This window comes from Trichomycterus rosablanca, chromosome 7 (assembly GCF_030014385.1).
Source record: "Trichomycterus rosablanca isolate fTriRos1 chromosome 7, fTriRos1.hap1, whole genome shotgun sequence".
NCBI classification, from domain to species: domain Eukaryota; kingdom Metazoa; phylum Chordata; class Actinopteri; order Siluriformes; family Trichomycteridae; genus Trichomycterus; species Trichomycterus rosablanca.
In genome coordinates this window covers 38,142,664-38,167,554 of record NC_085994.1, presented here as the reverse complement: position 1 = coordinate 38,167,554, position 24,891 = coordinate 38,142,664, and the positions used below count along the sequence as shown (strand labels likewise).

The window sequence follows — 24,891 nt, the reverse complement described above, 5'->3', positions numbered from 1 at the left end:
AAAGTCCTAATAAAATATAGAGTAGTGTCAAAAATGTATGTTAACATTATAAGATTTATTTATAATATATTTATAATTAGTAAATATTTCTGGTAGCCTGTTCGGTAATAATAAAATATATTTATTATTGCGGTATGGACACAAATACATGTAACATGGTACTATAACGTATTGAACTTTTTGAGCATTTATGCTGGAAATGTTGGGATTAACATTAGGATAAAAATCATCATGTTTCCTTAAAGGCTTTGAATGTAGATTTACTGGTCACTTAGTATTAGTCTTAGTCTCTCAATTAGTATTCAGTATCAGTGTTGAGTATCAGTGTTGAGTATTTGTTTTATTATCAGTGTTGGACATTAGTGTTGAGTATCAATGTTAAGTATTGAGTATCAGTGTTGACTATCTGTGTTAAGTATAAGTGTTAATTATCAGGGTTAAGTATCCGTGTTGAGCATCAGTATTGAGTATTAGTGTTAAGCATCAGTATTGAGTATTAGTGTTGAGCATCAGTATTGAGTGTCAGTGTTGAGTATTCGTTCATGATCAGTGTTGGCCATTAGTGTTGAGTATCCGTGTTGACTATCTGTGTTTAGTCTAAGTGTTCATTATCAGGGTTAAGTATTCATGTTGAGCATCAGCATTGAGTATCAGTTTTGAGTATCAGTGTTGAGCATCAGTGTTGGGTAAAAGTGTTAAGTATCAGTGTTGAGCATTAGTTTTGAGTATAAGTTTGACTATCAGTGTTAAATATAAGCTTTGAGTATCAGGGTTAAGTATTATTGAGAGCATCAGTGTTGAGTACGAGTGTTGAGCATCAGTGTTGAGTATGAGTGTTGAGTATCAGTGTTGAGTATGAGTGTTGAGTATCAGTGTTGAGTATGAGTGTTGAGTTTAAGTGTTGAGTATAAGTTTTGAGTATACATTTTGAGTATACATTTTGAGTATACATTTTGAGTATCAGTGTTTAGTATCAGTATTGAGTATTAGTTTTGAGTATCAGTGTTATGTAACAGTGTTGAGCATAAGTGCTAAGAATTTGTTTTACAATCAGTGTGGGGCATCAGTGTTGAGTTTAAGTTATGAGTATCAGTGTTAACTATCAGTTATGAATATCAGTTTTGAGTATCAAAGTTTAGTATAAGTGTTTTGTAACAGTGTTGAGTATAAGTTATGAGTATCAGTTTTAAGTATTGATGTTTAGTATTAGTGTTATGTAACAGTGTTGAGTATCGATGTTGAGTTTCGGTTGTATTGCAGCGGTGCTACTTTTTCAGGCTCTTTCACTAATAAAACAAATAAAGCTGGTGCCCAGACTCGGCCTGGCAGGGATGATGTTTTGGAGCTGAGGGTCTCAGTGAGAGTCACTCGATGGTTTTGGAAAACAGCCGTGTGTTTTTTCCTGTTTCTCTGGGCACTCGTTCTCAGTCGTGTCCTCCTAAAAGTTAATGATCAAACGAATGGATTAAGTCTGAGCTTCATGATTGGCACCGAGCAGATCAGGCCAGATACGAGTTCTGCCGTAATCAATATCTCCCAGCACAGAGCAGGAAGCGTCACCTCCCACTGCATTCACGTACCTGTGGATAAATCTGGGATAGGCACAGTACGAGGGGTGTCTGTCCTTCCCTCACCGTCCCCGTCCCTTCCTCTCACAAAATTCCACTGGATGTAACACTCCAACTGATCGGCGTTTACTCAGCAGTATGGGACAACCAAAAGGAACAAAAAGTTGGGACAGCAGCTTCATATTGCTTCTATTTGCTGCATGTTTGGTACGTTTACTTTATTAAACATAATGTACAAAAACTTTAAAAATGTTAGATGATAGATGAGGAGATAAGGAGTGAGTTTATGTGATTAGAGAAATGTTAAACTTTTTATGACTGTGTTACTGAACACAGTTTACACCACCAGTCAAAAGTCTGAACCAAGTCAAAGATTAAGTATTTCTTTATTTATAGTGTTTTGTATCCTTTAATTAATAATTAGGACCTCAAAACTATAAAGTAAATAGTGGGAACTTATGTGGTGACCGAAAAGATCATTAAAAAATGTAATTATTATTATTATTTTTTATTTAATTTAATTTAAATAAAAACATGTGTGAATGCGACAGTGCTACCCACTGAGCCACCGTGCCGCCCAACACTAATTAACAAATAAATATGGACATAGGAACTTAGATTAGTCATGAACTTAAAGATCAAAATCTGCATTTAAGTGGTGAATACATGAGTTATTACAAACATTAGCAGCTTATTAACAGTTTATTAATGTTCTTATTGGATTTTGGTAACTATTTCTCATTAACAACCACTGCGTCTTGTCTGTAATTATTTAATTCTTGTATGAAAAGAGCCTAAAATCTACAGTGCTTTGGAAATTTTGTGTAACTGTTGTTCTTGAATGAAGGAGCTAAACCATTCATTGGTCAAAAATATGTGTACACCTCATCATGAGCTTGTTAGACATCTCATATCAGCCTCCATCCTCTGAAAATTATTCACAGGATTTTGGAGTGAACTTACACTCATTCAATCAAAAGAGCATTTCTAAAGGCAGGCACTTATGTTAGATAAGAAGGCTTAGCTCACAAGTGACATTCCAATTCATCCCAAATGTATTGGTTGGGGTTAAGGTCAGGGCTTTGAGCAGGACACTGGTGTTTCTCTACAACAAACTCATCAAACCCTGTTTTTATGGACCTCCCTTTGTGCACAGGTCACAGTCATGCAGGAACAGGAAAGGACCTTCCACAAACTGCTAAACATTGGAAGTTATTTTAATTATTTTATATGAAAGATTTTATACACCTGTCCTCAATGGGTGTGGATAAAACACTTGAACTTAAATAATTATCTGGGGTATCCACATACTTTTGGTAATCCGCATATTTTGGACACATTTCTATGGTGCTGTATATCCAACCCAATATTTCAAAAACAAGTTTCACTGAGTAGATTCTCTATAATATTTTATATTATTTTATTAATCTTACAGTGGTACCTTGAAACTCAACATCAGTTGGTTCTTTTAAGGCGTTGAGTTTTAAGGTATTTTTTTTTTCCATAAGGATGTATGGAAAACCTGTTAATGCGTTTCATAGTCCCATGGAAGTGCATATACTGTATTTTAGACTAATGTAAAATAATGGGGTTGTTTTTGACACTTATAGACTGAAAATAACACAAATGTAATATAAAAACACTGAAACAATAAAAAAATCTATAAAAATACAATAAAAGCTGCACTTTAGCTTTACTTCTTTATTGTTTTTTTATGCTTCTTAATTAGTGGAGAGAACTTATGAGCAGTAATAATGAAGAGAAGTTTAGTGTTTCTATGTCGTTCTTTTGATAGATTCAGTCACATTAAACTTTTTTAATGATTTAAGCGTTTTAGACTCTCTCGGAAAAGCTGATTCATGTGGAGCTTTCAGACTGAATTTGACGGTTATTCCACACAAATGCAGATTCGTCTCGTATTCACACTTTGATGAAGCAGCAGTCTCACGCACGTTGAGTTTAAGGCAAATGTTGAGTTTAAGGGTACAAATTTATTGACAAAGGGCGTTGAGGTTCAAAGATTTTGAGTTTAGGGGATGTTGAGTTACAAGGTACCACTGTACTTAAACCATGAAGCTGAAGCAGTGTAGTGAGGTTGTTCCTCAGCATTCTCACAAATGGAAGAACTAACATGTATGATTAATTTCGCAGAATTGATTTTATGGACCTGTATGCAATGGGTTTGGCTGATGCACCAAGACGTAATGATTAGGAGGGGCAGGAACAGGAGGTGGTGTGGGTGCTGCACAGGACTCAAAACTTGCCTCCAGTCACTGTGTGTGAGAAGTTGTATGTGTTCGTCCAATGTTTGATTGGGTTTTTCTGAGAACTTCAGGTTCCTTCCACTTTACAACACATGCAGAAGGTGGACAAACTGTCACCGTGTCCAGTGTTTCCATGTAGAGTCAGTGTAGATCCACCGTGAACCTTCTGAGCTTGAAGCAGTTCCTGAAAAACACATGAATAAACACTTCTGAAAACTTGTGCTGCAGCAAAAGTGGTTCAAGAAGAAAACAAACCAAAAAAACTCAGTAACTTTATGACGGAGCCTGACAGTATATACATTTACAGTCTTATTAAGCCATAAAACCAAACGCATAAAGTCGAGTTTTATTTCAGTCAGTTTTACAAACGTGCGCTTGTTTATCTTATCTTTGCTTATATGTTTATATGGCTGTAGAATCTCTGCGTAAGGGAAACGCCTGCTGACCCGCTGCGAACACACCTGAGCTGTCATAAAACAAAGCACTGACGACGGCATTTAAGGTTTTCAAGGCCTGAAATGATCTGTCATCCGAGCATTGTCAACACTGTATGGCCAAACGTATGCGAGCACCTGCTTGTTGAGTGTACCATTAGAAAGCCATCGGCATTGTTCTAAAATACAGATTTCCAATTCTTTTGGGAGGGCTTCCTACAAGAAGGAGTGTGTTTGTGCGGATTTGTACCTATTCAATCAAAAAAGCTGTTGTAAGGTCAGCTGATTGGATGAAAAGGCCTAAAATGTTCAGTAGGGTTGAGGTTAGGGCTCTAACTGTTCCCATAAAGTTGGACGCTTGCACTTTAATTTACATTATTGATTTTATAATCCTTTTCTGATCTAAATAACAATCAGGGGGGATGCTAGTAGCCTAGTGGGTAGAGCTTTGGGCTATCAACTGAAAAGTTGAGAGTTAGAATCCCAGATCTGCCATGCAGCCACTGTTGTGTTCCTGAGCAAGGCCCTTAACCCTCTCTGCTCCAGGGGCGCCACACGATGGCTGACCCTGTGCTCTGACCCTGGCTTCCAAGCCAGCTGGGATACGCGAAGAAAGAATTGTACTGTACACCTGTACATGTATTTATGACAAATAAAGGCTTTCTATTTTCTTCTATTCTAATTAGAAGGGTGTCCACATGCTTTTGGTCATATTTTTAAGATATATTATTTCCTTTGTCTCCCTGTCTTTGGTTCTAATGCTGTTTTGGAAATATTTTCTTGGTTGTTGTCATTTATGCATCATTTACGTGCAGCATGACCAGTGTTTGTAGTGGCGAATGCTTAAGATGGCACAACCAATCCAAACACACTTTACTTAATGTCACATTTCTAGTAACATCTCCATCATCTGTTGCAGGTTCTTGCTGGTGCTCAGCCCCAGCCTGGTTTCTGTGTGATGTACGATGAATGTGGTTTGAATCCTGAAGTGGAAGGTTCCCTGATACCAGCAAAAATACCCTGCAAAAACTATGTAGCAGCCAAACCACTGACAGGGCAACACTACCAGCTTTTCAAGCAGGTTTGCCCCATGCTTGACCAAGGCGAGGGCCAAACATTTGGCTGCTGCACCCAGACTCAGCTCTATTCCCTGCAGAGCAGCCTGACGTTGTCCAAAGCCGTGCTGCTCCGATGCCCAGCCTGTGTTTACAATTTTGCCCATGTGCACTGCATCACCACCTGCAGTTCCAACCAAAGCCAGATAATTAACATCACCAGAACCGCAAACGTCTCGGTTAGTGGTGTGCAAAAAGAGGCTGTGCTCGCCTATCAGGCCTACGTTTCCACCAACTTCTCCGAAGCTACATTTAGATCCTGCCAGAATGTCCGAATTCCAGCCACAGGAGGCTACGCTATCGCTACAATGTGCGGTCGATACGGTCACAAGCTGTGCACGGCTCAACGCTGGTTAGATTTCCAAGGTGACACAAGCAACGGTCTGGCTCCGCTCGACATAGATTTCAGACTCATACCACCTGGACAGACGTCAGTAGTACCAGCAGGAATGGTCCCGTATGCGGGCATGGCCATAGGCTGTAATGAGACGGGACTCAATGGGGAAGAAGAATGCTCTTGCCAGGATTGTTTAGATGCCTGCCCGTCCATTCCTCCACCAGCACCTTTATCCGAGCCCTTCATGATCGCCGGGATCGATGGCGTCCTCTTCATCTGCCTCATCGTCTTCATATTCCTGTCCCTCCTGTTCTTAGGTTTCCTTGTGGCTAAGTTTGTTTTCCAGACACGCAAGGCTAAAAAATCTGGCAAGGACAAGAACGCAAACGAGATAGATCCTACCAAAAAGGTGGATCCCAAAGACGTAACCTGCTCCGATAGGGCAAGTCTGGCTGTCCAGAAGTTCCTGGGTTCATACTTTCAGACTTGGGGCACTTTAATGGCGAAGTACCCAGTGGTTGTGATTGTTTTATGCCTGATTGCTGTGGTGGCTTTTTCAGCTGGGCTGATGAAAATAGAACTGACCACTGATCCTGTACAGCTCTGGTCAGCACCAAACAGTCGTGCCAGGCGAGAGAAGGACTTCAATGACAAGCATTTTACCCCCTTCTTCCGGACTAATCAGCTGATTCTTACTGCTCCTGACAGGACAGGCTACGTGTATGACTCCTTGCTTTTTGGCAAAAATAACTTCAGTGGCCTCTTAGATAAAGGTTATTATTTATTTCAATCATTTTAATGAGTGTGTAATACTAAATAAATATATAATGCTCTGAGACATTTGCAGACACCAATTGCACTGCACTCCTATTTCAGTTTACCTAATTAAACAAACCTAATCCAGATGTAAAATGTCCCACTGGCCAATGAACCACTAAAAACCCTCAGCATTACTTTAACTTGTTGTGCTTCTAGTTAAGCTTTAGCCAGTATTTTTCATGCTGACAGATTTGTTCTCTTTCACAGACCTGATTCTGCAGTTGTTGGAGCTTCAGCAGAAGATCCAGGCAATCGAGTTCTGGTCCGAAGAGCTTAACAAAACCGCCAGCCTTAAAAACATCTGCTATGCTCCTCTAAACCCAGAAAACCCTTCGCTTACGGACTGCGCCGTCAATAGTCTGCCTCAGTACTTTCAGAACAGCGTTGACAACTTGAACGCCAAGGCTAACATGACCCAGCTCGGCGTGACTAAGGAAGTTGACTGGAGAGATCATTTTATCTACTGTGTAAAGTAGGTCCCACTGCAATGTCTATGATTATGTCTATGCTTTTTAACTCGACCCAGGCAACACAAACAATGCATCAAAACAAAACACAAAATGAATTATACTTAATTCATGAAATTAGTGGCAATCTGGTCCCACTGTGGTTTACACAACGGGGGCGTTGGTCAACAAGTTAATTTCTTGTTTTGTTCGAAATTCAGTTTTACACAAACCGACCACTTTATTAGGTACACTGATCTGGTACATACATAACTGTAGTATTTTATAAGCTATCCCAACTACAGGAACCTTTAGTCACGGCTCTCCTCAGTCAGAGTGGAGGTCAACATCAGTAGAGAGGAAGTGTAATGCAATCGGGTAGTTGGATACGACTAGATTGAGGGAAATTTTTTTTACAAATCAACCAAAAACAGTTGCAAAAAGGATTAAAATGCCAAGAATGTCACAAAATACACGTCTCCTATAAGTGCATATAACCTTTGACTTCTACTGTATCTGTTGCTCTTTGCTTGTGTTTACAGCTCACCACTGTCCTTCAAAGACATCACTGCACTTGGCATGAGCTGCATGGCCAACTACGGAGGACCCGTCTTCCCCTTCCTTGCTGTGGGAGGATATGAAAGTATGACAGACAACCAGACACCCACAAGATCAAGGTGCACCAATGCCTCCAAGAGTAACTGATTTTAATGTTTGTGTTTTGTTTTTTAGATGATGAATACACCAACTCTGAAGCTTTTGTTGTAACATTTTCCCTGAATAACTACCCACGAAACCACACAAAGTTTAAAGTGGTGGAGGAATGGGAGTCTAGGTTTCTGAAGATTGTAAAGGATTACCAGGCTAATCCAAAAACAAACTTTTCATTTGCTTACATGGCTGAGGTAAGAGGGAGTTGTTTTATTTGTGTACTATATGTGGGCCCCATGTGGCACAACTGTCTATGGTAGTGGTGTGTCCAATTGTTTATACAAACAGCCAGCATGGATAGTGATTGATTTTTGGCTTTATAATGTTGTATCAGATGTAGGCTCTGCCTGGTTGCTGCTGAAACCTGTAGCCATACTGGATCTTTAAGAATAAGATTGAGCACTACTGGTCTATAGAAGTGGCTCTCAGGCTTTTTATCAACAGGGCTGCAATGGTAGCGAGTGTTACAGGCAACATACCTGCAATAATGGAATATACGAGGGTTCTTTATTTTTCTTAACTCTATTTACGTCTAGTCACCTTCTGATGCATTTTTCCCAGCATCTTACCAACCTTTTAATGCCATCAGCAAAACATGTTTTTGGTTGAGCTCGTAGCCACTGATGCAGCGCTGCTTTCACATCATCACATGAAAATCTTCTTCCCCTTAAAGCTTCTTTGAGCGTCCAGAAAGGTGGAAATCAGATGGCGCTAAATCCGGACTATAAGCGTCTCTGTCTCTTAGACACGACCTATTACTACAATTACTGCTCCTCCCACCCTCACCGTTTCCAACCAAAATATAAAAGTGCGGAAACTTTTTGAAGAACCCTCATATTTACATTTGACATAGACTGTTACTGACTTATGGACCACAGGTTAAGAACCTTTTGCAGCATCGGAGAAGCTACACCCAATCCAGTCTCCATGGACAATTGTCTCTGGTAACTCTCTGGTTGGCAGGCTAGCGTGCTGCACTATTTCAATGTTGTTCACCACATAAATGTCCTTTCCAAACCCACAGAGATCTTTAGAGGATGAAATCAACAGGACTACGATCGAGGACATCCCCATTTTCATGATCAGTTATGCAGTCATCTTCATCTACATTGCCGTGGCTCTGGGGGAGTACTCGTCCTTCAAACGCATCCTGGTGAGTCAGGGCTTTCTAAAACCTCTAGATTCTGTGTTTCAGGTTATCTGAGGTAAACTGAGGTTATCTCTCTGTTACAAACTTAGCTTGGTTTGGTGTAACCCCCCTCTGACTTAGTGCTGCCACAGATTCCCCTCAGTGGAAAGTCCCTCAGTCTAGATTATATACTGAAAGTAATGTTTAAAATTTGTGAATGGGAAGGAAAGTACCAGGAGGTTTTATTATGACTTGAAACAGATTACATGAGAATAACTTTATTTGTGGTAACACACTGAAACAATGTAGTCTGATATTTTCATTGCTTGTCATCAATGACTCAATACACCCTAACTAGAAAAATAACATGATAAGGATGATATGAGTTACAGTTTTGTTTAGGCTTAACATTAGGATATATCTATGGCTCAGTCACAATAAGAGTCGTATCCTTCTGCTCTGACATGTTAACCAGCAGAGGGGGCTGTTATAATATAAATTATTATTGGGCATTACAATATTTACTTGATCTGTTAGGGCACAGAAGCGCAGATGACTGATGTGTCAATTTCTCTTGATTGGCGCCTCGTGAGTGGTAATTAACTCCAGGTGGAAGTGTTTCTATTTATTACGGTTTCTCTCTCTCAGTCTTGCCAACTCCTCTGCCTGGCCAACCTGCTTTTTCTCTGAAACCGTGGTGCCCTGGCTGCTTAGTCTGGTCTGGTTTTCTGATAGCGTGCAATGCCAGCATTTTGCTTCTTTTTGGGAACTCATCCTGGTGTTGCTCATCCTCGCAACAGAACTACCCTGGAAAAGTGGATTGGCCCAGAGGAGGCATAATGTCCCTTTTCTAGAGCTGAGCCCACCTGTAAATCAACATTAGGCGCAGGGTTAGGAGGTTGGTGGGATTGGATTGCTGCTTGTGCATTGTTGGAACCGACAGGTTCTGAAAATTCCCTGTCATATTGTGAAATCCAGTTCTCAGTTCTGCTCTGTCCCTGTTCTGTACACTTTCTCTTTTACTGGATGCAGATGTTTTTGCGTCTTTCATTTGTTACTCTTGACCTTTTCATTTGAACTGTCCCTTTTTTTGTCCCAGTTTTGTTCTATATTGGTTAAAACATCTTGCTTCTGGGTTCTTTCCCAGTTTTCAGGTGTTGTGCTTCACCTAGGGCTTTACTGACCTGCCCATTACATCAATTAAAAACTCTTTTTCTTTCAAACAGGTGGACTCAAAGTTGCTGGTTGGTTTTGGTGGTATCTTGGTAGTAGGCTGCTCGGTCCTGTCCTCCATGGGCTTTTACGCTTGGATTGGACAACCTTCCTCACTGGTCATTCTGCAAGTTGTGCCCTTCCTTGTCCTGGCTGTTGGTGCTGATAACATTTTCATCTTTGTTCTGGAGTATCAGGTACCTTTTACATCCCTTTAAGCAAAGATTTAGCTCAATTTTTAAGACTGGGCAAATGTGCAATTGTCTTTTCCTTCTTGTTTTCCAGAGGGATTTACGCCATCCCGGAGAGAAGCGAGAGGAGCAGATTGGCCGAGTCCTTGGGAATGTCGGTCCCAGCATGCTTCTTTGCAGTTTGTCTGAATCTGTCTGCTTCTTCTTGGGTAGGTTATGCCAAAAACTGTCAAAAACAGTGTCTAATCCTCCCCACATTAGCCAAGGTTCCTGAGAAGGAAATCTGGCAGTAGGCTGAATGTCTGAATCAGGCCACAGATATGATCTCTTATCACTGCTGATATGGTTGGTATCTGTTGCTCAGTAGGTGACCGTGACCTTGCATATTTTTAGTGCTCACGCTGGCTGATAGTGAAGAGTATCTTGGATACGGCCTCAATGCTCTCTTTATCTGTCCTCTCAGGTGCTTTGAGCTCGATGCCTGCAGTCAAGTCGTTTGCGCTCTATGCCGCTTTGGCTATCCTCATGGACTTCGTACTCCAAATGACTGCGTTTGTTGCTCTTCTGTCTCTGGATGCTCGCAGACAAGATGCTAATCGCTGTGAAATCATCTGCTGTGCCACTGTTCAGAAATCACGCCCTACAAAACCCAACGAGGGCTTTCTCCTGCCTGTAATGAGGAAATATTACGCCCCAGTGCTGCTCCACCCGGTCTCCAGGATAATAGTGGTAAGATCCTGACCTGCTACACTTTAGAAGGTCGCTTGAAACATGAATGTTTTGGATGACCTGCTTTAGATATTCTTCATGCTGTGAGACCTCAGATGAAACATTGAAAATGAAACTTATGACACATTAAACCCTGATGAACTGGCTCAGATTTTGGATTCATTTTAATGAGAGAATACATTTACAAAAAGCTGGTATTCCTATGTGGTTTCCAGACAAGTTTTTTTCCATTTAAGCTGCTAGGTTAGATGCTTAGCTGTTAGCCTCATCATTCCAGAACTAGTTCTTTTTTTATATATATATTTAGTTTTTATACATTTTCTCCCTTTTTAGCGCATTCAATTGCCCGACTGCGTCATGCTTTCTCTCCACCAATGCAGATCCTCGCTCTGATTGAGGAGAACAAAGCTAACCCACGCCCCCTCTGACTTGTGGGCAGCAGCCGTATGCATTTTATCACCTACACTTTGACGAGTGCAATGTGGATCAGCACTGTGTACGGAGAGACACACCCTGACAGCACTCTTTTCCCGTCTCTGTGCAGGCGCCATCAATCAGCCAGCAGATGTCGTAACTGCATCAGTTATAAGAGAGTCCCTATCTGACTTTTACTATCCCACCACTATATGAACAACAGGCCAATCATTGTTCATGTGGCCACTCAGCCTCAGCCGGCAGGCAGAGCTGAGATTCGATACAATGTATTTGAGATCCCAGCTCTGGTGTTCAGCATGTGTTTTAACACTGCGCCACCTGAGCGGCCTATTCCAGAACTAGTTGACAGGTTACATGGTTTACTATAATGCTAGGTAGTCATTAGCCTGTTTACTAATACAATAGTAGTTGAAAATTAGGCCTGTTCTTTAATAGGTAGTCTGTGACATTGGTTTAGACTGATTAATATAATGCTAGCTCTGAGGTTGGTCGGTTTACTGTAATGCTAATTGCTACGTTGCTCTGTTTACTGTAGGCCTTTTATTTACATCGTTCTGTACGCTAAAGGGTTCATATGTTCCCTTCTGCAGATCGTCTTGTTCCTCTGTATGTTTTGTGCCTCCATCTTCCTCATGTTCCATGTGAAAGTGGGTCTGGATCAGGAGCTGGCCATGCCAACGGTAAGTACTAATCACTTTTATACTTAATAGTTTAGTTAATTTAGTTAAAACAGAGTTAATTTAAAGATTCCTAATAGCTCAAAGCTATGACAACTAGAGGGTTAGTACAAAAGGTGGAATGAGTGGATGAAGATGAAGAATTGGAAATGAAAGAGGGAACAAAAGGTGCAAAACACTGAATTGAACTAAATAAAAAAGTTGAGGTTGCAGAACAGCTTCGAATCAAACTTGTTACAAACCATGTGTGTGTGTTTTATTTTTTACCATCCTCACAAATGTCTGATTGTTTCCTCTTCTCATGACTGCTCTTCCTCAGGACTCCTACATGCTGAAATACTTTGAATACCTGAACAAATACTTCGAGGTCGGGGTCCCGACATACTTCATCACAACCAAAGGTTTTAACTTTAAGTCAGTGAGCGGGATGAACGGCGTGTGTTCCAGTGTGGGCTGTGATCAATTCTCTCTCACCCAGAAGATCCAGTACGCCACAGCGTATCCAGAACGGTCAGCACATACAAATTTTCTCACTCAGTAGTGACTTCAGGCTTAGGGTCTGCTTTTTTATCGCACTACAGAGACCCAGTTAAAATCTGTTTTAGTGATTTATTTTGCATCATTCTTTTTTATTCTCACAATCCAGTCATTTCTAAGTTCTCATGACAATTCCTCCGCAGCCTGCGCCACTGTGACACTGGCCTAGAGAGTTGCAGATTAGCACCCGTCCCCTTGACACGTGTGATGATTCATATATAAAACTTTATACTTTTAATGCATAATAAAACTAACTAAAAACTCCCAAATTTTACATGTTTAAGTTATAAGTTAGAAAACAATTGCTGTTCATTACAAAACCTGTTAATTTAAAGACATATTCATATTGCGTGCAAAACTATGTTAATTTTGGAGACATTCGAGGTGATAATCGTGGCGATTTTCAAATATTCGAGGCAATAATCGTGGTGAATTTTGAGGCAATATTTGAGGATTTGTGGCAATAAATGGCTTTGCAATGCCAGTAGCCTGTTACCAGGGATTAAATTCTACACAAACTTCTAACACGTTCTTCTTTGACCTGTTAGATCATGTCTGCCACCTTTGCAACTGCTGATCTGATGTTTTTAACCTGTGAGGGCAGTGCTTCATGTTAATACCCAGTTGGTTGCTTTATCCAACCAAGCTATTTAAATTATTTAATAAAATATAGCCACATGTTTTTGTTCTATTATTTATACTTCTAATGTATAATAATAAAAAACCTCCCAAATCTTACGTTTCAGTTAGAAAACAATTGCTATTGTGGATCAGTGGATCATTCTTGTGCATATACCTAATTTGGCACAATTTTTACGCCGGATGCCCTTCCTGACGCAACCCTCCTTATTTTGTTACGAGCTTGGGACCAGAACTGAGAGCGCACTGACAAGTTCACCTCCCAATGGCTTGAGTGTTAAGGCCACAAGGACACAACCACTCATGTTTGTGTAGACACCCGACCCTCCGATAGCACCACTGAGATTCGAACCCCATAGTGGCCGAGCGCCATCCGAGCGTCCATTAATATGACTATAATTCATATATTTTTTTTATATGTAATTACTAAAATCATATCTACAAATAAACAGACAAGTAATATTGAAATCTGCTCTTGATATGTTTAGATCGTACCTGGCTATCCCAGCATCGTCATGGGTGGATGATTTCATCGACTGGCTAAATCCTCAAACCAGATGTTGTAGGATTTACACCGCAGGACCCAACAAAGGAAAATTCTGTCCGGCCAGTGAGAGTGAGTATCAATCACATATCAGATGCATACTTAGCTAAGTACTTAGTTTTTGTGCTTTATTAAACAATGAAAAGGGCGGCATGGTGACTTAGTGGGTAGCCCTGTCGCCTCACAGCAAGAAGGTCCTGGGTTCGATCCCCAGGTGGGGCGGTCTGGGTCTTTTCTGTGTGGAGTTTGCATGTTCTCCACGTGTCTGCGTGGGTTTCCTGCGGGCGCTCCGGTTTCCTCCCACAGTCCAAAAACATACAGTCAGGTTAATTGGAGACACTGAATTGCCCTATAGGTGAATGGGTGTGTGTATGTGTGTGTGGACTGGCGCCCCGTCCAGGGTGTTACTGTGATAAAAAAAAAGCTGGGATAGGCTCCAGCACCCCCCGCGACCCTAATTGGATAAGCGGTTAAGACAGTGAGTGAGTGAGTGAGTGAGTAAACAATGAAAATAGATTGTTTAGTAAGCTTAGCTTGCTAACAGAGACATGAACAGACTATGTAAACAAACACTACCAGATTTGGTTCCACCATTTAATTCCCAAATGTTTAATTTGTATTTATGATGCTGCAAGCACAAAATATATAATTTTACATACAGAATGTTACATACATAGGTATAGCTAAAATGCTAAAAGCTAAAAGTCTTGGATAAATTGCTAAGTGAACCACAATGGTGGATTATTTCCGACCCTGCTCGTTGTGACTTTCGGAGTCTTTCGGAGTAAGTGCTAAGAAATTTTTAATTCAATGAAATTAAATAGTGTTTGTGAACAATGTAAAATGAATGCTTATACAGCCGTTTACAGTCTGTGATGTCTGTGGCTTCCTGTATAATTCAGCCACGTTACTCTTTTATCTGCAGATGCGTTGATGTGTTTGTCAAAGTGCATGAAGAACCCATCTAACGGGGTCCTGCGTCCCAACGTGGATGAGTTCAACAAGTACCTCCCCAGTTTCCTCTCCAACCGACCTGACTTACGGTGTCCCAAAGGGTGCGTGGAGCTTAGAATCAGAACTGTTTAGCTAGACAAAATCTTGTATACACTGTTTGACAAAAAGTATATGCATACCACTCCAAATTATTAAGACCAGGATCTACAATAAATGCTTTCAAATTTGTGAATACAATTTAGGGAAGGCCCTTTCCTTTGCCAGCTTGACTGTCAATCTCACTAAACACCTTTGGCATGAATTGGAAAACTGACTGAAGACCAGGCTTTCTTGTCCATGATGGGTACCTGATCTAACAAATGCTCTTTCAAATGATAGGTGACACAAACACACTTTTACCTGCAATTAGGGCCCATAGTTTGGGAATGGATTATCCAACCAGCTCATGGTGAAGTGTCCACATACTTTTGACCATTTAGTGATAACGTTAGCGTTCATATCAATACAATGACCCAAATAAGATTGGGAATAACGTTTGTAGCTACAGTTAAGGTCAAAAGTTTAAAGACACTCCTAATTTGTACTATGCTCTATGTGTTCCTCCACCACTGGAGGTCAGCAGGAGTCACTGTTGCAGCAGAAATCAGAAGAAAACCTGTCTGACCTTCTCTCCCAGAGAACTGACCAGTTGTGTCTGTTAAGTGCCCAGCCAGGCCTTAGCATTAATGGGCCAGCCACAATCAGTCACAATCTTCTGCTCACAACTGCAAACATGGCAGACTCTAGTGCTAAACAGCTTTCATCTTATGATCTGCTTTTGTCATTTACCTTGTAACCACCTCATGCACCTAAAGAAATTCCTCTTTTCTTTTTGTGTTTAGTGGTTTGGGGGCGTATGATACAGCTGTGGTCCGGGACAACGTGACAGGAGAAATAATAGGTAAGTCTAATATCTGGTAGAGTAAATGCCAACAAGCAATACCCCCACAACCCACAACCAATGGGGGGACAGGGGCGGTTGTAGCTCAGTACGGTTAAGGTACTGGACTAGTAATCAGAAGGTTGCCCCTGAGCAAAGCCTTGACCCTCAATTGCTTGTATTGTATTCAGTTATAAAAGTCGTGAGTCTTGCTTACAGTCAGTCTGTGCAGTTTTACATGTTCTCCCCAGGGTGCACTAGTTTCCTTACACTCCCAAAAACATACAAAATGTGACTGGGCTTCTCTAAATTACTCCTCTGTATGAGTGACCAGCCATTAAGAAGCCTAAAGACCCAAACAGAAGACTCAAAAACACGATCCATATGATCGCCATGAGTTCGAACTGACATGGTGACCCATAAGTCAACGGGTGAGGGTCTTATCTTGCAATAAAATGGTGTCCTGTACAAGGGCTTATCAAGTGGAGAGCTGAGATTTGACCTCAAGAGCTTAAGATCGCAGCACTGTTAGGCTCAGGTTTGATTCTTAATTGATTTTTGGCTTTCTCCTGTTGTTGAGCTTTTAACATACTTTCATTGTGTCATAACTGGCAACCTCTTGGCTTTCTCACTTCTTAAAAACATGCCTGTAGATGAACTGGCTACTTTTCCTTGCCCCTATATGTGAGCGTGATCAAATGACCTGGTTTTGATCCACTTATAATGGACTGGTACCCTGTCCAGTGTTTATTCAAACCTTGTGTTTAGTATTTCCAGTATTTCCAGGGGATTAAAAAATAAATGTATAAATTAAAGACATGTAATAATAATAATAATAATATTAATGTGTTTGTCTCTTTCTGCACGTGCAGCTTCTCGTTTCATGGCGTATCACATTCCTCTCACCAACTCTCAGGAGTTCACAGCAGCTCTGATTAAAGCCCGAGAGCTCGCCCACAATATCACCATGGAAATGAGACGGATCCCTGGTACCGCGCCGGACTTCGAGGTTTTCCCTTATACGTGAGTCAGTCTTCTTCAGTCAGGCTACGTTCATCTATCTATCAATCATCTATCTGTCTGTCTATCTATCTATCTGTCTGTCTGTCTATCATCTATCTATCTGTCTGTCTGTCTATCTATCATCTATCTATCTGTCTGTCTATCTGCCTGCCTGCCTGTCTAGCTGCCTGCCTGCCTGTCTGTCTGTCTGCCTGTCTGTCTGTCTGTCTGTCTATCTATCTATCTATCTATCTATCTATCTATCTATCTATCTATCTATCTATCTATCTATCTATCTATCTATCTATCTATCTATCTATCTATCTATCTGCCTGTCTGTTTATCTAACCGTCTGTCTGTCTGTCTGTCTGTCTGTCTTTTTAATCTATCTATCTGTCTGTCTGTCTATCTATTTAATCTGTCTGTCTGTCTGCTTGCCTGTCTGTATATCTGTCTATCTGTCTGTCTGCCGGTCTGTCTATCTGTCTGTCAGTAATTGTATACCTACAAAGTAACAGACCTGTTTTAACCCCCAGCGTTTGCTCTCTGTCTCCTCAGCGTGACGTATGTGTACTATGAGCAGTATATCACCATCGTGTACGAGGGCCTGGTGAACCTGTCGCTGTGTTTGTTACCCACCTTCGTGGTGTGCTGCATCCTTCTGGGCATGGACATACGCTCTGGTCTTCTAAACCTTCTCACCATCGTGATGATCACTATTGACACAGTCGGGGTCATGACCCTGTGGGGCATCGACTACAATGCCGTGTCACTCATCAACCTAGTCACAGTGAGTCACAGAGGCTTTATTACACATTAATACCTCGTTTAACTCATTTAAAACTGAAATCAGACCAGGAATTATATACTATATGACCAAAAGTATGTGGACATCCCTCCTAACAATTGGTATTTAGTATTTAACAGGTGTATAAAAGTGATATATGGTAAATGATACACTTTTAACATAGTGGCAACAGGCCTGGTCATCTCAGATCAGTGCCTGAGCTCATAAATGCCTTTTTAATAAATGGGCACAAAAGGCACATCAAAATATTGTGAACAGACCTTCCGAGCAGTGAACGCTGTTAAAGCTTCAAATAACGGTTGGGACTCCTATTTTTATGACCTCCAACAAGCTGTCCACATACTTTTGGCTGTATAGTTGATATTTAAAATATAAATGTAATGTAAAGGCAGTTTATCGTACTGGACGTGGTGTTTGAGTTTCTGTCTCTCTCTCTCTCCAGGCTGTTGGTATCTCGGTGGAGTTTGTCTCTCATTTAACACGCTCGTTTGCCCTCAGCACGTTACCCACCAAAGTGGACAGAGCCAAAGATGCCACGGCTAGGATGGGCAGCGCGGTAAGCTTGTGTTTTACGTTGACTATCTTCCATCATTGAGATGCACCTAAGAAGCATCTGTAGGAACCACCAGAAATGTTCTTGTAGAAGAGAAAGGTCTCTGGTTGAAATATGAATGTGAGAGAACGTTACTGCAGTGTAAACAATGAGAATGAGAATCAGAATCCCTGTATTTCATCACAAGTATGTTAACAGACCAGATTTAACAGACACACAAACTGTTAACAAGTATTTAACCAAAGGAAATTATAATACAAAAACAATGGGCAGAATAGGATTATAGAATAGAGAATAATAAAGAGCAATAAAGAGTCATGGAGAAGAGCTTTCAGGTTTAATGGACAAAATCTGGAAAACCGATTGTTTAAAAGTCCCAAAAGGGCACCCAGGTGGCGCAGCGAGTTATTCTGCTAGCACACCAGTGCTGAGATACTGTGGGCGCTCGGTCCCGGTCGGAACCGGTCGGCTGGGCGCCATCTAGTGGGGATAATTGACAGTCCCTGCAGCAGACACGTCTCTGCTAGGGCGGGGTGACCGTACTATGTGGGTGGGGTCTTCAAATGCTGTGGAAGGACCATGACTGGTAGATAGAGAGGTGCCTGTGCAGAGTGCATGGGTAAAAAAGGGTTCCGTTAAGGGCTGCACGTGGGTCAGAGGAGGTGTGAGCAGCAATATACCCACCTCGACTGCAATCAGGGATCCACCAGCAGCGGAAGACAGATTGACTACGCTAAATTGGGAGAAAATGCATAAATAAAATAGGAAAAAAGTCCCAAGAAAAGAGAACCAACACCAGTAGTTCAGTAATTGTCCACTAGTTGGCGCACATCTCTGTTTACATGAGTGAGAGGCTTTATTTTGTCGGGAGGCTCGCTTTGTTCTCGCCTTTTTCTCTGTATTTTATGCTAAATTTTTGCAAGCTCTAGTGTTTAGTTCTGCACCAGCAGAGCTTCAGACTCAGAATAATAGAAACTCTGAGTCCCCACTATACCATCACGTAAAAAAGAAATCATCTCCTCCACCACACAAAGTAAATGCAATTTCTCCCCAGTAATACAGTACATCAGTTTTAATATTTATTTACAGGTTTTACATTATATTTTTACATCTATTTACGTTTTACTGTTTATGTGCATCTAATATGTGCATGTTTAGCACGTTTGTGGACCTTAGTGCTGTGTGTTCGTATATTTTCTCACCCCCTGGAAAAAAGCCTCACTGTTTCGGATAATCACAGTTTACAGACCAGTGCTCCCCCCTTTTATTTCGTTAAATTGAGGTTCCACTGTATATACTTACAAATATATACTTATAAAGTCCCACAGTGCAGTAAAAATATCTCCTCATCTTGTACTAAAAGAACCCTCCCTATGGTTTTCCATCACCGACATCACAGTGAGGCGTTTATCATTTACTTTCAGAGCTTCGAAGGCCTGAACCGTAGCGTGAATCAGCATGACTGATGTATGAGTGTGTACCAGATCATTTATGTGCCGTGTGCCATGTTTGACAGGTGTTTGCTGGCGTAGCTATGACGAACCTGCCTGGCATCGTCGTGCTGGCGTTCGCTAAAGCTCAGCTCATTCAGATCTTCTTCTTCCGCCTGAATCTGATCATCACGCTGCTGGGAATGGCTCATGGACTTATCTTCCTGCCTGTGCTGCTCAGCTTCTTTGGTATGACACACACACACACACACAGTAATACTGATATGACAGTACAGTCTTTTATTCATTAATTATATTATATTAGTGACACCTTCATCATGGAAAGGTTTGTGGTTCTGGTGCCTCCATAAAACACGAGCTAAAAAAGGAATACACCCAGGACAAGGGTTAACACACACTCACATACTCACTCAGTCTTTTAGAAGCAAATATCAAACAGGTCCCCAGAGATTATCTTAATTTGCGGCACCTAATATACCTGTTGTGCCACCATGCCACCCATGGTACACCATATGGACAAAAGTACTGGAACACCCCCTCTAAGTTTTTAATTCATGTGTCTTAGCCACAACAATTACTAACAGCAGTAATACATAAATTATAAAAAGTGATTTATATGCTTCAAACGGGGAAGGAAAGGGAAGGCCCTTTCCTGTTCCAGCATGACTGTGCCCCTGTGCACAAAGCAAGCTCTATAAAGACATGAAGAAAAGCTCAGTTTAAAGAAACTCTTGACCTCAGTCCCATTAAAAAGCTTTGGAATGAACTCTAACATCAACTGAGGCTTTCTTGTCATACAATTGCTGTCATCGTTTGACTGAATGGGCACAAATTCCCACAGACATGCTTCAAAGTCATGTGAGAAGCCTTCTCAGAAGAGCGGCTGTTGTTCTAGCCGAAAAGATCACATAGTTGTCATGGTCATGGTCTGGTGTCCAAATACTTTTGGTCATATAGTGTAAATATGCATGTATGCACACGTTACACACACACTAAAATCTCCTGCCTGTTTTCCTGCAGGTCCTCCGGTGAACAACGCCTTGCTGCTGGAGATGCAGGAGAAGAAAGCCATGGAGATGAGGAACCACAGTAAAACCTTCTATGATAATCTAAGCTTTGCGAAGGACGAGAACCACGTTAGCTCCACGTCCGAACCCGCGCAACAGAACGGCATCGCTCCAGTAGTGCCTGAAAAACAGCTAAAAGAGACGACACAGGAAGCGGAGAAAGAGGAGAGCAACCAGATTATCAGCAACACGTTTCTTTAGTTCTGGGACGGTCGAGCTTCTCCCTGTGTGAGGCGGAGGGGCCGATGCTTTATTAAGAACAGGACAGTATATCAGTATACACACAAGTGCAATACATGGGTCAGGAGAACTGCTTTATGTGAACATGAAGCTCTTTTCACCTCAGCTTTGAGTGCATGATGTATGGAGGCGTGTTGTACTGCTGTAACACACCAACAAACCCCCACACACGAGAATCCAGCGCAGGAATAATCGCTCGATATGATTAGATAAAGTTCAGGGTCATATTATACAATGACCAAGGAGAATCCTGCTTTCTGATTGGCTGAAAGCTACAATATGTGGCCAAATGTATTTAGACATGATTAATATTGTAGGAAAAATGAACAAACTAGACAACATACATGACCTTCTATGTTTTGTATAAAGAAATGAACACCAGATATGGACGCTCCTTGCTAATGTGTTTAATTATATCAAATAAATAATATGCTTCCAGGTTTGTAGCAATAGTAATAGATGCCCATAAAGGCATGGTTTACCAGTTTGGTGTGGCCTGCAGACCCATTTAACAGCTTTTGGGATGAATTGGAATGCTGGTTGCCGATTAACATCAGTGCCTGACCTCACTAGTGCATTTTCTGGCTTAATGGGCTCACAGTCCCACAACCACATTTCAAGATCTTGTTAAAAAGCCTTTTCATAGAAGTAAAAGCTCATATAGCCATAAAAGGGTGTGTGTTTCTGGGTTCAATGCCCATGACTGACCACGATGTGTCCACATCCTTTTTGCCATATATTCTCACTCACTCACTTTCTTAACCAATCAGGGTCATCGGGGGGGGGGGTTGCTGGAGCATGTCCCAGCTTTTCAATGGGCGCAAGGCACACAGTAACACCTTGGACGGGGCGCCAGTCCATCGCAGGGCAGAAACATGTACACACATTCACCTACAGGGCAATTTAGTGTCTCCAGTTAACCTGACTGCATGTTTTTGGACTGTGGGAGGAAACCGGAGCTCCCAGAGGAAACCCACACGGACATGGGGAGAACATGCAAACTCCACACAGAAAGGACCCGGACCTCCCTGCCTGGGGATCGAACCCAGGACCTTCTTGCTGTGAGGCGACAGTGCTACCCACCGAGCCAACGTGCCGCCCCTTTTGGCTATATAGTGTATTTTAAATTAGTAGCAACCACCATGTAGATGTGGGTTGAACTACAGGGACTATACATTTACATTTTCTGCATTTTGCAGACGCTTTTATCCAAAGCGACTTACAGTACTGTGACAACATACAGTCTAAGCAATTAAGGGTTAAGGGCCTTGCTCAAGGGCCCAACACTGACAACATGGCAGAGTAGAGGCTTGAACCAGCAACCTTATATACTAGGCTACAGCTGCACTATAATGCTTTTATGATGTTTAGTCTGTTGATATTATTCAGCAATGTTTAAACATCTACTAAACATTTTTACATTGGCATTTGGTCAAAGTACCATCAAGATATCACTTTATAAACTGGCCTGTCTGGTGTTTCCTTCTAACAGGAGACTTGATTGATCATCTATTCTATAAGTTTTTCACTCATAGTGCAGGTTTAATGTTACAGTAAACATATACTTAATACTTAATTTTCCCCGACCTGTTGAATTGTGCATGTTACAGCTGGACAAACGACCATTCCTCTTTAAAGAGCATTAATCTAAACTTCATGACAAGTTCATATCACAGTTCTGATGATTTTTTACAGCGTCAGACCAGAGCATCAAACATCATGCACCAAATGCCACTCATCTTCTTGAATCTTGAATTTTGCCTCCTCATGCCGGTCTGTTCGCGGCCGACGTGAAATGAATATCTGATGTGATGTGTAGGATCGACGTATGTAGAAGGATACCATTTTTTACACTGTTTTGTTAGTTGAACGTACTGTGTTTTATTTAATTTCATTGCATGTGCATATGTGCATGTACTGCTTTTTGTTGGCTTGTCTTTGGTTAAACAGTCATACTGTCGGGGGAAATTACAACCACAGCTTCTGTTTTGAATCGAGAACAATACATCATACACTCCAGTAAAACTTTTGTATGTCAGAATGATTTCGGTGATGTGAAATGCAATGTTGGTGGTCACATGTATTGATAAAATTATCAATGAAGGGCTGGTTAAATGTTGGGGCTAGAGAAGTGTGTCTTTTCTTGATAGTTCATTTAGAAGTCTTTCAAAGCACTAGTGTAGTTCCTGCGCTCTTTCTCATGGGTAACAGGTTAGCGTTAAATCCTTCGTAAGAAAATATGTTAATCACAGAACCACAACACCAGGACGTCCCATAATCGACCAGTTAAAGCTCAAACTTAATGAAAATAAATATAAGGATGCAGACAGTATGCAAATAAATAATGTATGAGTCAAGATTGTCAATTGAGCCGCTCAGGTGGCACAGCGGTAAAATACCCTAGCATACCAGAGCTGGGATTTCAAATACATCGTATCGAATCTCAGCTCGGCCATCCGGCTGGGCGGCTACATGAACAACGATTGGCTGTTGTTCAGGGTGGGACAAACCTCATAACTTCCTCATAACTGGTGCAATTATAACCTCTGCTGGCTGTTTGAGTCGAGAAATAATGCTGATTGGGGTGTAACTATCCGTGCACAAGGCTGGTCTGCATATGAACTCACCTCATGCAGGTGAAAAGAGGCAGTCATTACTGCGCACGTATCGGAGGGGGCGTGTGTCAGTTGTGAGGGTTGTATCGGTAGAGGTGAAGTGTAACACAATCAGGGTAATTGGATACGACTACCCTAGAAAACTAGAAAATTGGGGGAAAATAATTGGAGAAAATGAGCGAGAGAAAAAGATCGTCAATAATTGACTTGAATGGAAAAGGACAAAAAAAACCACCAAAACTGTTCTGTTAACTGTTAAATTAATGAAAACCAAACCATTTAATAGGTAAAAGAGAGTGATAAACAGTTAAAGTCGGCATTCAAAGCCTAAACACTGATCACAGTAATTCAGCCATTTCCACTTTAATAAGAAGAAATCGTCTCTGATAATCTGTTAGTTCTAAAGAATTGATCAAAATAACTGTTAAAAAGTCAAAATCATGAATCTTGTGTGTTAATACATTCAAGCTAAACTCTATAATCTAAAATCTATATCATTAAAACAGGACATGCTGGAGCATGTCCCAGCTTTTCAATGGGCGCAAGGCACACAGTAACACCTTGGACGGGGCGCCAGTCCATCGCAGGGCAGAAACATGTACACACATTCACCTACAGGGCAATTTAGTGTCTCCAGTTAACCTGACTGCATGTTTTTGGACTGTGGGAGGAAACCGGAGCTCCCAGAGGAAACCCACACGGACATGGGGAGAACATGCAAACTCCACACAGAAAGGACCCGGACCTCCCTGCCTGGGGATCGAACCCAGGACCTTCTTGCTGTGAGGCGACAGTGCTACCCACCGAGCCAACGTGCCGCCCCTTTTGGCTATATAGTGTATTTTAAATTAGTAGCAACCACCATGTAGATGTGGGTTGAACTACAGGGACTATACATTTACATTTTCTGCATTTTGCAGACGCTTTTATCCAAAGCGACTTACAGTACTGTGACAACATACAGTCTAAGCAATTAAGGGTTAAGGGCCTTGCTCAAGGGCCCAACACTGACAACATGGCAGAGTAGAGGCTTGAACCAGCAACCTTATATACTAGGCTACAGCTGCACTATAATGCTTTTATGATGTTTAGTCTGTTGATATTATTCAGCAATGTTTAAACATCTACTAAACATTTTTACATTGGCATTTGGTCAAAGTACCATCAAGATATCACTTTATAAACTGGCCTGTCTGGTGTTTCCTTCTAACAGGAGACTTGATTGATCATCTATTCTATAAGTTTTTCACTCATAGTGCAGGTTTAATGTTACAGTAAACATATACTTAATACTTAATTTTCCCCGACCTGTTGAATTGTGCATGTTACAGCTGGACAAACGACCATTCCTCTTTAAAGAGCATTAATCTAAACTTCATGACAAGTTCATATCACAGTTCTGATGATTTTTTACAGCGTCAGACCAGAGCATCAAACATCATGCACCAAATGCCACTCATCTTCTTGAATCTTGAATTTTGCCTCCTCATGCCGG

At 41.3% G+C, this 24,891-nt stretch overlaps 1 protein-coding gene across 1 annotated transcript; it reads left to right on the top strand.

The window, feature by feature from the left end:
* Nucleotides 1-1,480: 1,480 nt before the first annotated feature.
* npc1l1 (NPC1-like 1) lies at nt 1,481-22,900 on the top strand. Its single transcript, XM_062998191.1, has 19 exons — nt 1,481-1,606; nt 5,186-6,491; nt 6,745-7,009; nt 7,526-7,626; nt 7,716-7,888; nt 8,719-8,847; nt 10,050-10,232; nt 10,321-10,435; nt 10,690-10,955; nt 11,981-12,070; nt 12,387-12,577; nt 13,732-13,859; nt 14,713-14,842; nt 15,623-15,681; nt 16,533-16,683; nt 17,221-17,452; nt 17,913-18,026; nt 19,540-19,702; nt 20,495-22,900. The coding sequence occupies exons 1-19, from the start codon at nt 1,481-1,483 to the stop codon at nt 20,740-20,742; spliced, it is 4,170 nt and encodes a 1,389-aa protein (XP_062854261.1). The 3' UTR covers nt 20,743-22,900.
* The last annotated feature ends 1,991 nt before the right edge of the window (nt 22,901-24,891 follow it).

What these genes read in the sequence shown, in the direction of transcription:
- npc1l1 (XM_062998191.1), top strand. Translation starts at nt 1,481, where the DNA reads ATGATTGGCACCGAGCAGATCAGGCCAGATACGAGTTCTGCCGTAATC. An exon ending in TGCTGTGGGAGGATATGAAA is followed by an intron (nt 7,627 to 7,715) that starts GTATGACAGACA and finishes TTTGTTTTTTAG; the next exon opens with ATGATGAATACACCAACTCT. An exon ending in CACTCATCAACCTAGTCACA is followed by an intron (nt 17,453 to 17,912) that starts GTGAGTCACAGA and finishes CTCTCTCTCCAG; the next exon opens with GCTGTTGGTATCTCGGTGGA.